This window comes from Brassica napus, chromosome C6 (genome assembly GCF_020379485.1).
Source record: "Brassica napus cultivar Da-Ae chromosome C6, Da-Ae, whole genome shotgun sequence".
Classification (NCBI taxonomy): Eukaryota; Viridiplantae; Streptophyta; class Magnoliopsida; order Brassicales; family Brassicaceae; genus Brassica; species Brassica napus.
In genome coordinates this window covers 42,983,357-42,998,128 of record NC_063449.1, presented here as the reverse complement: position 1 = coordinate 42,998,128, position 14,772 = coordinate 42,983,357, and the positions used below count along the sequence as shown (strand labels likewise).

General features: G+C 37.2%; 6 protein-coding genes across 6 annotated transcripts; 3 read left to right on the top strand and 3 right to left on the bottom strand.

Annotated features, from left to right (window-relative positions):
• The first annotated feature begins 44 nt into the window (after positions 1-44).
• On the top strand, positions 45-1,355 carry LOC125588547. Its single transcript, XM_048759950.1, has 2 exons — positions 45-671; positions 726-1,355. Exons 1-2 carry the CDS (start codon positions 45-47, stop codon positions 1,353-1,355), a joined length of 1,257 nt encoding a protein of 418 aa, XP_048615907.1.
• Positions 1,356-1,406: 51 nt separating this feature from the next.
• On the top strand, positions 1,407-3,359 carry LOC125588546 (proline--tRNA ligase, cytoplasmic-like). Its single transcript, XM_048759949.1, has 2 exons — positions 1,407-3,112; positions 3,191-3,359. Exons 1-2 carry the CDS (start codon positions 1,407-1,409, stop codon positions 3,357-3,359), a joined length of 1,875 nt encoding a protein of 624 aa, XP_048615906.1.
• Positions 3,360-3,967: 608 nt separating this feature from the next.
• LOC106405445 (MLP-like protein 43) lies at positions 3,968-5,497 on the top strand. Its single transcript, XM_048761328.1, has 3 exons — positions 3,968-4,509; positions 4,723-5,127; positions 5,382-5,497. Exons 1-2 carry the CDS (start codon positions 4,131-4,133, stop codon positions 4,998-5,000), a joined length of 657 nt encoding a protein of 218 aa, XP_048617285.1. The 5' UTR covers positions 3,968-4,130; the 3' UTR covers positions 5,001-5,127; positions 5,382-5,497.
• Positions 5,498-5,992: 495 nt separating this feature from the next.
• On the bottom strand, positions 5,993-9,228 carry LOC125589093 (phosphomannomutase/phosphoglucomutase-like). Its single transcript, XM_048761326.1, has 8 exons — positions 8,583-9,228; positions 7,947-8,210; positions 7,564-7,873; positions 7,275-7,481; positions 6,897-7,096; positions 6,704-6,816; positions 6,483-6,626; positions 5,993-6,360 (listed from the first exon to the last, which is right to left on the bottom strand). Exons 1-8 carry the CDS (start codon positions 9,108-9,110, stop codon positions 6,285-6,287), a joined length of 1,842 nt encoding a protein of 613 aa, XP_048617283.1. The 5' UTR covers positions 9,111-9,228; the 3' UTR covers positions 5,993-6,284.
• Positions 9,229-9,858: 630 nt separating this feature from the next.
• Positions 9,859-11,040, bottom strand: LOC106406504 (protein C2-DOMAIN ABA-RELATED 7). The gene is made up of 3 exons (XM_013847185.3): positions 10,765-11,040; positions 10,369-10,464; positions 9,859-10,279 (listed from the first exon to the last, which is right to left on the bottom strand). Exons 1-3 carry the CDS (start codon positions 10,873-10,875, stop codon positions 9,989-9,991), a joined length of 498 nt encoding a protein of 165 aa, XP_013702639.1. The 5' UTR covers positions 10,876-11,040; the 3' UTR covers positions 9,859-9,988.
• A 283-nt stretch (positions 11,041-11,323) lies between these two features.
• Positions 11,324-13,189, bottom strand: LOC106402937 (protein C2-DOMAIN ABA-RELATED 9). Its single transcript, XM_013843758.3, has 4 exons — positions 12,808-13,189; positions 12,124-12,219; positions 11,648-11,951; positions 11,324-11,566 (listed from the first exon to the last, which is right to left on the bottom strand). Exons 1-4 carry the CDS (start codon positions 12,919-12,921, stop codon positions 11,523-11,525), a joined length of 558 nt encoding a protein of 185 aa, XP_013699212.1. The 5' UTR covers positions 12,922-13,189; the 3' UTR covers positions 11,324-11,522.
• Positions 13,190-14,772: the final 1,583 nt, after the last annotated feature.

Sequence of the window (14,772 nt, the reverse complement as noted above, 5' to 3'; positions counted from 1 at the left end):
ACTGGGATTGAAACAATAATTGGTATCAGAGCTTGTGACGAGCCATGGGATCGATTGACGTTCAGATGTTCTACGGTGAAGATCCGGAGATGTGGGTTGAGTGGATCGACGCATTCTTCGCAGCTCACAACTTCACTGTTTTTGAAACAAGACAGTTTGCATATGGGTTCATTGAGTATGATACTATGTCATGGTATAGAGATGAGACTTCACGATATGGGTTTAGTAGCTGGGATGATCTGAAAGTCAGATTACTCAATCTGTTTGGTACATCCGTAAGGCAAGAGAAGGAGCAACTGGGACACCCCATCTTGATGGATAGTCTGAAACAGATAAGTCACCTTCTGAATCGTTTTAAACAAAGATGGAAAAGAAAAGATGATGCAAAGAAATCTCGGTTGGAGAAGACGTTTGAATCAGATAAAGCAAAAAAGGTCGAGAGCGATGATGGAGGAGATGATCTGATTATGCGAAGCGCATGTTTCTGCTTTTCAACAGACAAAGGGTTTAAATTTGAGCAAACGTCACGGCGAATTGTATTAGTTATGGTGGCGAAGAGCTTCAAGTTAGATTCACCGAAGTCTGACACGAATGAAGAGATGACGACGATGAGTGAAGATGATTGGAGTAAAGTTGATGCAAGCACTCGTAATATTCAAGCTAAAGGGGAGGTTGATAATGATGATGAAACTTGCCAAAAAAAGAAGCAAACGGCAGATCCATAGGTTGAAGGAAACCGCTTGAACTCTCCGGAAATTGCAAAGAAGAAGAAGAAGAAGAAGAAGGAGCAAAGTGAAAATCCAGAGGCTGAAGAAAAGAACAACAATGGAAAGGAGAGAAGGAAGAAGAAGAAGCAAAAGGGTAGTAAGAGTGATGAAGTTGTGACAACCCTTTCACGTACGAGCATTAAAAATCATAAGCTTCCTAGGCAAGTTGAAGTTTTTGTTGCGGAGTCTGAAGAAAGTAATGAAGAAGAAGGAGAAAAAGTTGATATCGTAAGCCGTAAGCGTTTTACAGAGAAAGAAGACGAGTTGATAAAGAAAACTGTATTGAAATACATTGATAACCATGCTTTAGGAGACAAAAGGATAAACATGGTTATGAGCTGCAAATCACACAAACAAATCTGTAACAGTTTAAAAGAAATAACAGCTGCTTTGCCTTGGAGGCCATATACTGAGTATCAAAACAAACACGGCAACGAGTGGAGAATTTTTGCGGATGCAATGGGTAAACACATGAACCATGTGAAAGACGCTTGGATACAATTGACGTCTAAGAAGAAAGGCTTTTGGACGATGGAGGAGTACCAAATCCTATTTGATCTTGTTATAAAAAACCTGAGAATAAAATAGTTCAAAGAGAAGAACTCAAAACATGGGATGTTCCTAGATAACATCCCTTGGATGGCGACAAGTGACCAGCCTGGAACAAGGGACCATGATTTCTGCCGCACTAAATGGTATGATCAGTTGGAAGAGATTTTGACACACAAAGAAAGTGATGATGAAGATCTCTTGAATTTAAAAGAAGATGATGAGCTTAAGGAAATTGCTGATGAGTATTTCTGTAAAGAGTCTGAGCTTGGTGAAGGAAAAAATCTCTTAAGAGATTACTTGCTCAAAGAGATGAAGAAAGAGACCCGTCTTGTATTCTCTGCAAAGAAAGATGAAGACTTCACAAATTGTTGTTCTCCTGTTTGCAGATTCAGTGAACTCGTAACCGTCTCTGACACAAAAGAACTCTACATTCTAGAGCCATCATCAACAAAGATATGGAAAATTCTAAGAACTTACATGAATGAAGCCCTCAAGGAGTTGGATGGCGTGGAGAAAAAGATATTCTCTTGTCTCCTAAAATGTTATTCTCTTGAGATGGAGAGGGACCACATTGAAGGGTTTAAGCCTGAGGTTGCTTGGGTTACAAGAGCTGGTGAACATGATCTCCTAACCCCATTCTCTCTACGTCCAACTAGTGAGACCATCATTTACCCTTACAACAAAACCAAGATTAGGACACACTGTGATCTTCGGATGAAGGTTAACCAGTGGGTTAAAGTTGTTAGATGGGAAGTTAGTGACCCTATCCCATTGATAAGGGGTCGTGAGTTTGATTGGCAGGAAGGTCACACTACCTTCGCCACCAAGGAAGAAGCTTATGATGGGGTTCTTGAGTTTTTGAGCATTTACTCTTGTGTCTATGAAAAACTTCTTGCGGTTCCTGTTATAAAAGGTGTAAAGAGCGGGACGGAGAAGTTTCTTGGTGCAGACTACACCACAAGTGTTGAGGTTTTTATACCAACAAATGGTCGTGGAGTACAAGTTGCAACCTCACATTGTTTGGAGAAAAATATAAAGTCAATGGTGTGGCAAAACTCGTGGGGTTTAAGTACCAGGTCGATAGGTGCGATGGCTATGACTCGTGGAGATGAAAAAGGCTTAGTGATACTTCCAAATATGGCACGTTATCAAGCAGTTGTGATACATGTTCCTTTTAAAGGTGCTGATACCAAAAAGATCTTTGGTGAATGTAAAGCCGGTAAAACCATCTTGCAAGGTGCTGGAGTCTGTGCTATAGGAGATGAACGAGACAACTATGCTTGCGGCTGGAAGTATGCAGACTGGGAGATGAAAGGTGTTCTTTTTATAATCGAGATTGGTCCAAGCGAGTTGGAAAAGAATGACGTGAGAATAGTAAGGTGGGGCACTGGAATAAAGATGGATGTTGTTACAATGGACGTGGTTAAAAAAGTGAAAGATTTGATGGAAGAAAGCATTCAAAAGGTTGAAACTTGGGATGAGTTTAAGGAAGCTCTGAGACAGAAGAAGCTGTCTTTATCTCCATGGTGTGACGAAGTTGAGATGAAAAATGTTGTGTTGAAAAAGTCTTACGCTTCACTGGTTGGCATATGTTCGGTTATAGATCAGAGAGCGACGAGTCTTTCCCAAATTATGGACTCTGTTTTGTTGAATGGATCTGAAGAAAATGGAAAGTTTGATATTGAAGAGGATTCGAAGTCTCCAAAGACTCATGGGAAGTTCAGAGATGTGTTGAGGAGTGTGCATTTGGATGATGAAGAACATGGTAAGAAGAAGAGAAAGAGAAACACATGGCATTCACAAAATCATGAAACAATGGCATTGTTTTATTGTGAGGCTCAGTTCATGGTGTCAACAAAACCATTTTGAAGGATTAAGTTCAAAGGAACGAGATATCTCATCGGTGTACAAGACTTGGCGAAAAAGGATTTCAAGTTTAAGGGGGAGAATGTTGAAAGTAAGCTTGAAGGAAAAGCTTGTGGAGCAAGCTATCCTAAAGATATTTGGAAAGTGAAAGAAATAGGAAATATGCTTGTTTAGGAGTTATCTAAATAAGCTAACCTAATGAGATTAGGAAGTTGATCTCTCTATATAAAGAGATGCCAAAGTGTGGTATAACTTATGAGTTTGAGAGATTTTGTGAGAGCTTAAGTTTTTGAGAAAGTTTTCTTAAGCTAATAATAAGAATTGGATTATTCTTATTGATCTATTGAGTTCATATTACTGAGATTGAAACAATAATTTCATATATAAACAACGCAAATAATTCATTGTTTTTGCTTTGCGTAATCGCTAATTTATACTCCATCCGTTTCTTATTGTAAGTAGTTTAAGGAAAATTCTTGTGTTTCAAAATGTAAGCAGTTTCCAAATATCTAGATAACTTTTACATTTATTGGATATGATGTAATCAATCAAATAATATCAATTTTTTTATAATTGGTTGAACTAATTACTTAAATATTATTTTTCTTAAAGTATCAACTTTCTTAATATTAGTGCTTTTAGTTTAAATTATTTACATTGTGAAACGGAGGGAGTATACGTGAATGTATACAAAAGAAAATTCTAGACACGCAAGTAGGTGGAAATATTTAATTAAAATAATTCTTCTTTATCTTTTCGTTATCCCTTGTTGGTCATAACGAGGGGTTGGTCACACAAAAAAAAATGTGTATTATTTTTCTTCAATGTTTTCGCACTAATTCCTCTATGTAAGGGGTATAGAACTCCAAAGAGAACTCACTCATAAAAAGAGTATCAGACCCTCATAAAATCTCTAATTTTCTAACCAAATCAGCAAGAGATAGAATGGCGGAGGCTGCTACTGAAATTGCCAAGAAAATGGAGGAAAAGGAGGAGACGCCAGTGACCGTGGCACCAACCAAGACGGTGGAGGCTACAAGTGCCGAAGAAGGGGAGACCAAGGTGACGGTGGCACCTCCTGAAAAGGTTGAGGCTACAAGCAAACCGGCGGAAGAGGAGGTGAAGACAACAGAGACGTCTAGCTTGTTGGGGAAGCTTGAGGCATACGTGGAGATCAAAGCTTCCGCGGAGCAGTTCCATAACATGTTCACCGCGAGACCACACCATGTTTCCAAAGCATCTCCAGGCTACATTCAGGGTTGTGACCTGCACGAAGGAGATTGGGGCAAACCCGGGTCCGTCATCTTCTGGAACTACTTTCATGGCAAGTTAACTTTATTATATATTTTTTTCCTTAGGTAACCAGGATATTTGTATACAAAAAATTTAAAATTAGGTTTTTGAGCATGTAGCGGCCTTGTAAAATATGCAGTGACTAAAAAGGGACGAGTCTAGTGTATAGCGAGCGATCTTGGGTTTCACTTACTATATATGTCGATTCTCAAACTTAAACATTAACTACTAATAACTGTGGTAGATGGAGAGGCAAAGGTGGCAAAGGAGAGGATCGAAGCGGTGGATCCGGAGAAGAACCTGATCACGTTAAGGGTTATAGAAGGTGATCTTATGAAAGAGTACAAAATCTTCTTGGCCACGCTCCAGGTGACCCCTAAGCATGGTGGGACAGGGAGTATTGTGCACTGGCACCTTGAGTACGAGAAAATTAGCGAGGAGGTTGCTCATCCCGAGACTCTCCTCCAGTTATGTGTCGAAATGTCCAAAGAGATCGACGAACATCTCTTGTCCGAGGAATAAAATGTGTGTGTGCCTAAAGTTCTGTATTTAAAATTCAATAAGGGACTAGGGAGCCGTGTCCCAGTTTGTGAGAGATTATAAATGATGAGAGTGTGCCGTGATATTATGTGCGTGTATAAGTGTATACTAAGAGCATGATTTGTGATATAACAAACTAAGTCCCACATTGGAGAATTAGACAAAGAGAGTCTAATATATAAAGAGCTGTCCAACTCTAATAATACGAGGCTTTTTGGGAAGGAAACAAAAAGTAAATCCATGCGAGCCAGCCTCTAAGGCCCAAAGTGGACAATATCGTACTAATCAGATAATATAGAGTTGGACATGAGCTTAATAAATCCCAACATGATTAATCCGGGGTTCTGAGTTCTTAACGGAAGTTAAGATCGTTTTAAGTTGGACATGGTAACTGCTAGCGATGATGAGGCTGCTAAAATATATATAAGACTATAAGTATGTTATGTTTGCTAATAATAGTATACGTCTGGTTTAACGAATTATTTCCTACCTTTATGCTTCCATGAAGATAAGAAGCAGGCCAGTACATTAAAAGAACTATTGACACCACCACTGAAAGGTTCTCATCAAAATATTTCACAAAAGGAAAGAAAAAACAGACAAAGAGAGAGAATGAAGTAGGTTCTCAAACTAGCTGTTTTTTTTTCCTGTAGAATGAAGTTGCTGTTGTACCATGTATGATGTGAATTCCTTGAATAAAAAATACGATTGATAAATATTAGTTATTTGGTTAAATACCATGCAATATACATGTTATGCAGAGGGACTTTCAATACATCAACTTGGTGATGCCGCAACTGTTTTTCGCATAATGGGTTTTCAATTGATAGGGCAGAGAAATATTACAGAATCCAAGATCAGGTTTTCTTTACACCAATAGAAAGAAGATACTACAATATTTTATTCGTGTTACAAAAAAAACAATATTTTATTTAGGGGAACCATAAATTTGAACCAAGTAGTTAAGTCCTAACTAAAATAAAAGGAACCAGAACTTTCATCCCAGTTACTTTCCATTGACATTATTATCGTTCATCAATTATATCCACGTATATTACACATTCATTTTATAATTACATCTACCGATTACTATACGTTACTGATGATCATATAATGAAATGGCGGACGTTTTCTGGTTAATGGCTAGCTAAGTGTATTCTCAAAAAGAATACAAAAACATAGCACATGAATTTTTCCTTTTTCAGAAAAAAGTAGCCCTTCACACTGTCGTTTAATGCCATCATTCACAATTTGATTAAAGAGCCTTCAAGATTGACATCCGATATAATTGTCGATATCACTTATGTCGAGGAATCTAGCTACCCCACTAGCTTCCAGAAACCTAAATTAACACACATGGAAATCGATTTAATTAGCGTTGTCACAAAAATACATTTTAGCATCAAGTGTTTCTAGTTCGGTGTTAGACCAAATTATCAAAAATAAAGATGAACAAAAAGTTACCGGTCTCTGAAAAGACTTGCCATGGAGAGACATCCACCAGGAAGCACTGATTGCATATTGAGAGCAATGTTAGGATTGTGAATGCTCTGCCTCATGTGCACCCACCCATACTCTTCCCCACTCTTTTTGTCCATCACTTTTGCCCTGCATTTTATCGTTTAATAATTAAATAGAATATTGAATTTTTTCATTACATAGAATCTGTGAACAAAGTAAATTACCTGTACATGTGAGCATCAATAGCAGATGGATGATCATTTGAGTCCACCAAGCAGCCTTCACTCACCCAACATTCTCCACAAGAATCCAATTCCCATCCTTCTAGTTTTCCTTCCTAGTAACCGTTTTTATTTGTTGCACAAGTCTAAAGCTACCGCCATAACCAATTGGATATCAAATATAGCTATATCATACCTCAATATATTGTCTGAATGTCTCAATGGCTTCAATGCCTTTTGCTTTGGCATCTCTTGGCTCCGACAAAATATTCATCCGCAACTCAGCTGATTCTAATGGTTCCTCGAGATCTTCTATTAAACTACCGATACCTTCCTTTGACCCCGCGAGTCTCATTCTCACCATTTCTATTATAATTTTCACCACCATGTATGCACCTACAATGTATCACAGTGTGTAGAAAAAAGAAAACATAAGAAGACCATATATAACTAATAAACCAATAGGAATAAGAGGGATTTAGGCCATGATTATTTGTTTGTGTTTACGTGGAAAACGCATACGAACATAACACAATTATGGCCTAGGTCAAATAAAGACTAGTAGATAACTAACCATCATCTAAGAAGTGGTTCTCTTTAACAGCACCATGTCCTGAAGTTTCCATCATGAGATGACTCTCGATGCCATCTTTGTTGAGCTCTACTCCCTTGTCAATCACGTTTCTATACCCTACTCTGTACAAACAATGTCTCCCTCCTCTCTCCGTTATAAACCTAGTTAGGCCCATACTTGTTCTAGCGTCCGTTACTATTGTACTTCCTATATCCATACAATAAAAATAGTATTATAAGTCACATTAAATAATCAAATATAACAATAGAGACCAGCAGTGTAAACCCACCTGGATGTTCTTTAAGCACAATAGCTGACATAAGCGCAATGAGCTTATCTCCGTTTATAGGATTCCCTTTGTTATCCACAACTCCACTCCTGTCAACATCCGTGTCAAACACAACCCCAAGATCCGCGGAGTTCTCAAGAACCGCGGCTCGGGTGCGTGACATTGCAGTCTTGTCTTCAGGATTAGGAATGTGATTAGGGAACATGCCGTCCGGGTTAAGATAGAGCGAACCGAATGTATCAGCACCCAACTTATCTAGAACATCCCACGTAAAGAACCCTCCTGACCCATTACCAGCATTCACTACTATCTAACATACACCAACCAAAAACGTTAGAAACAAAGAAGACATAGAAAGAGAGATTATGAAGCTAGACCCTTGCCTGAAATCCTTTGAGAGGAGTATCATAGTGTTCAGGGTGATTGATTCTCTCTTTAATGATTTCTCTAAGGTGCTTAGAATAAGCACTCATGAAATCGACTTGCTGCGGTCTAGTTCTTATCAGTGTAGAGACTTTGGTCTGTCTGTTTGCATACTTTCTCGCAGCTAAATCACAAATCTTCTCCACTTCAGGAGACGTTAGTCCTCCTTTCTTGGTAAAGAACTTGAGACCGTTTCTTGTATACGGTAAATGAGACGCCGTCATCTTCAAAACCACAACGACTAAACATATCAGAACCACACATAACAATGTTGTTGATTTTTGGAGTAACTTAATTTCATTGCACCAATAAAAAAGTCACATAATACCATATTTATTTGACCAGACTATCGAAGTAGGATAAGGATGTTTTCTTAAAGACAAAATAATAGTGAGTTTTTTTCATAAATATGAATAAAAGAAATTGCACACAATCAATATACAAACCTTAAAACGGATATTTATCTAAGTCTAGTTTCTTTCTAAATTTTCTTATTTTTTCGAGTTTAATTCGCGTTTGTTTAGAACAAATATTCAATCTACTCAGTAAGTTTTGAGTCGGAGAGTGACAATACAAGGATTCTTGAAAGCCGTTACCATTATTGAAGCATCGTATTCAAAAGGAGGGAGTAACGTGCTCATGAAGCAAGCAGGAGTAGTAGCTAAACCCATGTCAAAAGCTAAACATCCTGCACGAGCTAGACCCGCGAACACGGCCGTGCTCAGCTTCCCACCGGAAACACGTGGGTCCCGTCCGAGAGAAACCCTAATAACGCCGTTTACGTTACTCTCCGTTGCCGCAACCCATTCTCCGAAGCTCTCTGCGATTGCTTCAACCGCTGCAGGGGTTAAAGTAACCGTCCGGCCTTTCTCTCCTTCCAATGCAACTCCTCTCACGTCGGAACCGTTCTGTAACCTTCGAATCTGGTCCATGTCCTCGTCGAGAATGTTATTGGTTACTTCATCAATTTTGGTTGCATTTGAGGATCTTGTCCTGAGGGGTTTAAAGGAAGGAGAAGCTGGTGTGAATGATAAGAAACTGCTTTTGACTGTTCTCGGTGAGGATAAAAACAAAGAGACTACAGTTTTTGAGGACACTAAAGAGGAAGTTTTTGATGATGCCATAGCTAATTAGAAACAGAGTTTTTTTTTCAAGTTCCAGACTTGAAGGCAGAGATCCAAAGAAAATACAAAACAAATATCTCCTAATATAATTCACAGCTTATATTTTTATTTGCAATCTTGTTTGTATCTATCTGTGATTTTTGTGTTTCAAATGGAAGATTTGGAGATGGATAAGATTTGTAACTAGGTGTAACCATAACCTTACGTTTGAATATCTCTCCAGTTTCACATGTTTACCAAAAATATCTGCAAAGCAAACTTCCAAGCTTATTAGATTTTTCTTTGTTTTTTCTTCATCATCTGCATAAGCATAACAACAACAGCATATTCTCTTTTATGTAACCAAGTAGAAAACTCGCGGGAAACAAAAAATGGTTTCGGTTAAATAATGCAAAACCAAATACTTCCATAACCCATTACAAACAACGTAAGTAGTCTGTTTTGCTTACGCTGATGGATTGATTCTCTTTGGTGATAAGATCTTGATAGCTCTTTGTTCTGACAATTGAGAATATCTAACATGTGTTCGGAAACAAAATAAGTTTACACGGTTATAAACAAGTCATTGCATTGCAATTAAATCCAAAAAAAATGTTTGGTGCAACAATACACAAATCTTCAATTAAAATCAACAACCCTGCACATACATTTTTGGTAGATGCTAGAAATGTATATATACTCTTGTCGTCTATCACACCATCCAACAAGACCTCAAACATGCTCAGTTGTTTCTGAAATTCAGTGTGCATGAGCTAATTCTTATGCTACGTTAAACAAAGTGTGATTTTATTACAGAACCTGTGGCTTTTATTACAAACACACACACTCACACACACAAATAAATACAGTAGGAAACATCAAAACATATCATGTGTTTCTTAGAGTCCTCTACCACCTGGAATTTCTATCCACTCCAGCTGAATCTCGACTTCACCGCATTCAACATTCCTCAACACCAGAATCATGTCCTGAACGATCTTGCCATTATGGTAGACGATTCTGCTCTCTTCAGACAAGCAGTTTTCTTTGGTGGGCAAAACTCTCTTGATCACTGTCCCATCTGGAAGTTCTTGCAAACCCAGTTTATGAACCTCTAGGAACGGCTTGATGTCGATCTTCGCATCTCCCATCTTGTCGTGCGATGTAAATGTATCTTTATCATACACTATCTGCACTCATAATCATGCAAAATCCACAGTTAAGAGTAGTATCACACTTTGATGGATCTAAAGGACAAGATCCTATTAAATCTACTCACCAGAGTCACAGGTTCATTGGGATGTTTGAGCGCAAGTGTCAACTCCTCGTTCCACTCAGGGTTGCAGTTGTTTTCCACAGTACGACCCTTCAGTTTCTGGTGCAGTTCAACGTTTTATAAACTTTGGTTTAGATTGCATGCAAGATAAAAATTCCTAACATACTCTTCCTCTCTTGTAACCGTTTGAATCTATCAAAAATCAAATACTAACACTATTTATTATTTTTTTCCATAAATGACTAGAAATTGAAATCTAACATGTTTCTTAGAGGTGGATTCTCCGATCTTTCCATCTTGGAAAAGAGTAATAATAGAAATATATCTCAAGAACCCTAGACAGAAACATCAAAACCGATCAAGAAACCAAGAAGACCGAACCGGATGAGAGAAAGAGACCTGTGTTCCCATGGTTATGACGACAAAAGGGTCGCTGCTTAGAGAGTCACGTCTAGCGAGATTGATCCCTTTCTTCACTCGGATCCTCAGAAGCCCTGCAAGCTCCTCCATCTTCAACCTCTTCCTCTGTTCTCTCCAAACAAAGTTTCTCTGTTTTTTTTCTTGTGAAAACAGACAACGATCGATGTCCCTCTAGTATCCGACTCTTGTACGTTTCTTATATTCCTTAAAATATGACCGGCTCAAATTCAACGAGAGACCACTTTATATTTGGCTTATCAGCGGACGAAGGAACGAGGAAAGTAACAACAAAAATAAATATCAAATAATATTCTAGTAATTAAAAAAGGTTTCTTATTATTCTCATCAACGCGTTACTCTCACGAACAACTTTGGTAATAAATATCTTTTAGATTCTTGGACAGCGGAGGACAGGAGGAGAGTTAACATCGTTGACCTTTTTGTGTTTCGTGCAGCACTATACATCTTCATTACACTTCAAAAGTAAAACAAAGAATCTAATTATTGTTTAGCAAAGCCAAAGACACACTTGGAGAGATTCTAGAAATTCAGGTTTTGCTTTTATTTCTTCAATAGTAGAAACAGATACAAATATATATATATTATAAGGGTTGGGTTCGAGTATTCGACTTGTACAACTAAAGACACAAAGCAGAGTCTTCTGTCATAATAATCAAAAGAGACGAAAAGACAAACTCGTCTTTCCATGCACAATCTCTCTTCAACATTTCTGCACTTTAGTCCAATCGTTTAGTTGGCATCCATGGTGTCTTCTTAGATCCTAAGACAACCAATGCTCAACATTTCAGAAAACTATAGTTATTCACAATTTAGAAAACAGAGGATTGATGTTTAACATTACCTTCGCGTCCAAGACCCTTGCAGCCAGGACCATCAGTCCACTCAAGCATAATCTCCAGTTCCCCACACTCCACGTTCCTAAGTCTAAGAATCATGTCTTGTTTGATCTTCCCATTGCTCCAGGTGATGCTGCTCTCTTCAGCCAAACAGTTGGTCCTCCCTGGACGGATCCTCTTGATCGCACAACCATTTGGGAGTTTCTGAAAATCTAACTCCATCTGATGCGCTTCTAAGAAAGGCCTCATGTCTATTTCCGCATCGCCCATTTTGTCATCTCCCGAGAACCTGTCTTTATCATACACTGTCTGCATAAACAAACAGAGCTTAATATGAGCCAAAAAGACCATGGAACATTCCTTATGTGAAGCTAATAGCTAAGGCTTAGAGTGGAGTCTACCCCAAGTAAACAGCTTGCAGACAAATTAAAATTCTTGTGTAGATGGAAGTGAACATAAAAACACAGACGTGAGAGCTTACCAGACGGATAGGGTCATTCACATCTTTGATGGAAAGGGTCAGTTGTTCGTTCCACACTGGATTACAATTACTATTGATCACACGCGTCTTCAGTTTCTGAAGGAACAACCAAGAAAAGTCAGTTAAAAAAAAAATTGCCAAAACTCATTGACACAACCAATCATGTCTCCTTTTATTTCATTTTAAACTGAGAATATATCTTTTTATTTGATTACAGTTAATTTCCGCACCAGTGACCGACCCTCCAACAAGATTAAGTGATAAAAATCACAATTATCATTTGCAATGAGACTAACGTTAACTAGCTTTGGAGGTGACCATTGAACAAGATTATGTACAAAGAAGATTAATAGACTAGACATGTAACAACAAGTGCTATCAGTTAAAAGGAGATTGACCCTTCAACCACTGTAGTTTGTTGTTTAGCAAAGAAGAAGACAACACAAACAAAGATCAAACTGAAATCTTTCTCACATCACATGTGGTGAATCAGTCCATCACATTGTGGCTCCTCCATGTGCCTATACTTACCTACATTCAATTAAACTGATACATCCAATGCTCTAAAAAAGGCCAATCCTTTCTCAACAAAAAAATTCACATTTACTCTAAACCTACATTTCGATTAAAAATCATATATACGAAAAATCATAAAGCAATAAGATTTGATTAAAAGGAACAAACCTGATTGCCGAGCGTGACAACAACATAAGGATCACTGCTAGTGGAATCGCGAATCGCGAGATTGATCCCTCTTTTGACATGAACCCTAAGAATCCCCAGAGGTTTATCTTCCATCGTTTGCGAGAAAGGTTTAGACTTTTATCCGATTAAAGCGAAAACCCAAGTCGGAGATAACGGAAGATTAACACGGGACCCTCTCAAACCCAAATTAAAGGGCTTTTGATGTGATTTATAAAAACCGGAAACGATCTGAAGGAGATAAGAGTTTTGACGAGGAACATCGACGCGGAGTTCCAAAAACAGTCTCGACAGCTCCATTCCCCAGATTTCGCGTTACCGATTTCATCGCTGCTCCTTTACTTCTTCTTCCTTCTTTCGCATTTTCTCACACGTATGAACGTTAACCTTTCTCCACTTTTCTTTTTTGTTTTTGAGTTTGGTCCCTATATTTTCTATACGTTTAAATTCTTATCCAGTAACTATGAACAAGTTCGTTTTGCAACTCTTTTTTTTTTGTTATTTACCCATTTGGCTTTTTATCGTATACTGACTACAATACCAATGAACAAAGTTGTCAAATTTAAATACTGATTTATTATTTTACTAACGATTATAAGAAAATAGTACATAAACAATTTTATATCTTTTTCTCTTTTCTTTTTCTTTTTGTTTACCTTAGGGATATCCGCCAATTGGTAAAAAGTATTATATTTGAAATTTTATATTTAATGGTTTTAGTTATATCATTATGAATTGTTTTATGAAAATTCATATATAACGGTATACACTGTACCGAGGTTTTTTTATAATTCTTTCAGTTAGTCTGTATAAATGTTAGATGAAACGATTTTACAGGATTTTAAACACACAAATTTCTGGTGTATAATTAATAAATTTTCAGTCAAACTTCTGACGTAAATGATTTTTTTTTTAAATTATAAATTAAGCTATGGTGGTTAAATTATAGTAAAAAAATCACTACCAAGCTATAAACATTCAGTCTGATGTGTACTACTATTAGATTTTTATTTTATGTTTTCCTATTGTATTTGTATATTAGAAATTATAAAAATAATTCACTTGCAAACCCCAGAAATATTATTGTGTACTGATAATAGATGCGTCTGACATTTGAATGCAAGATATTATTGTATAATATGGGGGAAATGGTGCGATATATATACTGAAGTTGACAAAAATAACGTGTGGCATGCTGAAATGAAAGGACCTACGTACCTTTGAATCTAGAAGTGTGTGTTGAAAACTTGAAATCAATGGACATGATGAAATTGGGGAATCTGGCTAGTGGCTAACTGAACAGACACAGAGTGGCTGGACAATAATTAAAGAGAAGCCGTTTCTATTTTATTTTAATTTAATTTGTTGTATTCTTCCTTATCGTACGTTTGAATTTAAATCATAAGCTGTCACATTGTTTACTTCTATGGATGATATTAATTTCGAATATGTTGTTCAATTTGTAAATGACCTGTTGGTTAGTATAATAAAAGGTATATTCTATATGCCCGCCACCCCTTCTCTCTGACTGAAGGAAAATTCAAAATTTGGCCGTTTCTTCGACTGGTGTATAATGTTTTCTATTAACGTACAAATGCTTTCTAACTTACATGTACATGTAGATTTTTTTTTTCGTTTTTGTCATTTAGGCTAATGTAATGATCACAAGGTCTTACTATCGTAAATGCATAAATTTCGTATACAGGTTTGAAGCCAGGTAAATTAGGAATGACATGGAAGATTTTTAGCTACTTGGTTCAAAAAAAAAAAGATTTTTAGCTACTTGGCCAATCATCTACTCCCAAGGCTCACATCATGTATTAGATGCATATATGCTTTCTTTTCTAGTCGGAATGCATGTAAAATACTACTATAAAAAATACTATTTTAACTAAAATAAATTTATTCCATAAACAAAAAAAAATCTAATCAATATGAATGATTTTT

Excerpts from the sequence above, each read along its gene's own strand:
- LOC125589093 (XM_048761326.1), bottom strand. The coding sequence starts at position 9,110 with ATGGCATCATCAAAAACTTCCTCTTTAGTGTCCTCAAAAACTGTAGTC. Across the intron at positions 7,097-7,274 it reads GAACCACTTCTTAGATGATG|GTGCATACATGGTGGTGAAA; the intron begins GTTAGTTATCTA and ends GATACATTGTAG. Across the intron at positions 6,817-6,896 it reads CATTCAGACAATATATTGAG|GAAGGAAAACTAGAAGGATG; the intron begins GTATGATATAGC and ends AACGGTTACTAG.
- LOC106402937 (XM_013843758.3), bottom strand. The coding sequence starts at position 12,921 with ATGGAAGATAAACCTCTGGGGATTCTTAGGGTTCATGTCAAAAGAGGG. Across the intron at positions 11,952-12,123 it reads TGAATGACCCTATCCGTCTG|ACAGTGTATGATAAAGACAG; the intron begins GTAAGCTCTCAC and ends TTGTTTATGCAG. Across the intron at positions 11,567-11,647 it reads CAAGGGTCTTGGACGCGAAG|GATCTAAGAAGACACCATGG; the intron begins GTAATGTTAAAC and ends TGGTTGTCTTAG.
- LOC125588547 (XM_048759950.1), top strand. The coding sequence starts at position 45 with ATGGGATCGATTGACGTTCAGATGTTCTACGGTGAAGATCCGGAGATG. Across the intron at positions 672-725 it reads ATATTCAAGCTAAAGGGGAG|GTTGAAGGAAACCGCTTGAA; the intron begins GTTGATAATGAT and ends GCAGATCCATAG.
- LOC106405445 (XM_048761328.1), top strand. The coding sequence starts at position 4,131 with ATGGCGGAGGCTGCTACTGAAATTGCCAAGAAAATGGAGGAAAAGGAG. Across the intron at positions 4,510-4,722 it reads CTTCTGGAACTACTTTCATG|ATGGAGAGGCAAAGGTGGCA; the intron begins GCAAGTTAACTT and ends TAACTGTGGTAG.
- LOC106406504 (XM_013847185.3), bottom strand. The coding sequence starts at position 10,875 with ATGGAGGAGCTTGCAGGGCTTCTGAGGATCCGAGTGAAGAAAGGGATC. Across the intron at positions 10,465-10,764 it reads TCATAACCATGGGAACACAG|AAACTGAAGGGTCGTACTGT; the intron begins GTCTCTTTCTCT and ends GAACTGCACCAG. Across the intron at positions 10,280-10,368 it reads CCAATGAACCTGTGACTCTG|ATAGTGTATGATAAAGATAC; the intron begins GTGAGTAGATTT and ends TTATGAGTGCAG.
- LOC125588546 (XM_048759949.1), top strand. The coding sequence starts at position 1,407 with ATGGCGACAAGTGACCAGCCTGGAACAAGGGACCATGATTTCTGCCGC. Across the intron at positions 3,113-3,190 it reads AAGAGAAAGAGAAACACATG|GATTAAGTTCAAAGGAACGA; the intron begins GCATTCACAAAA and ends ACCATTTTGAAG.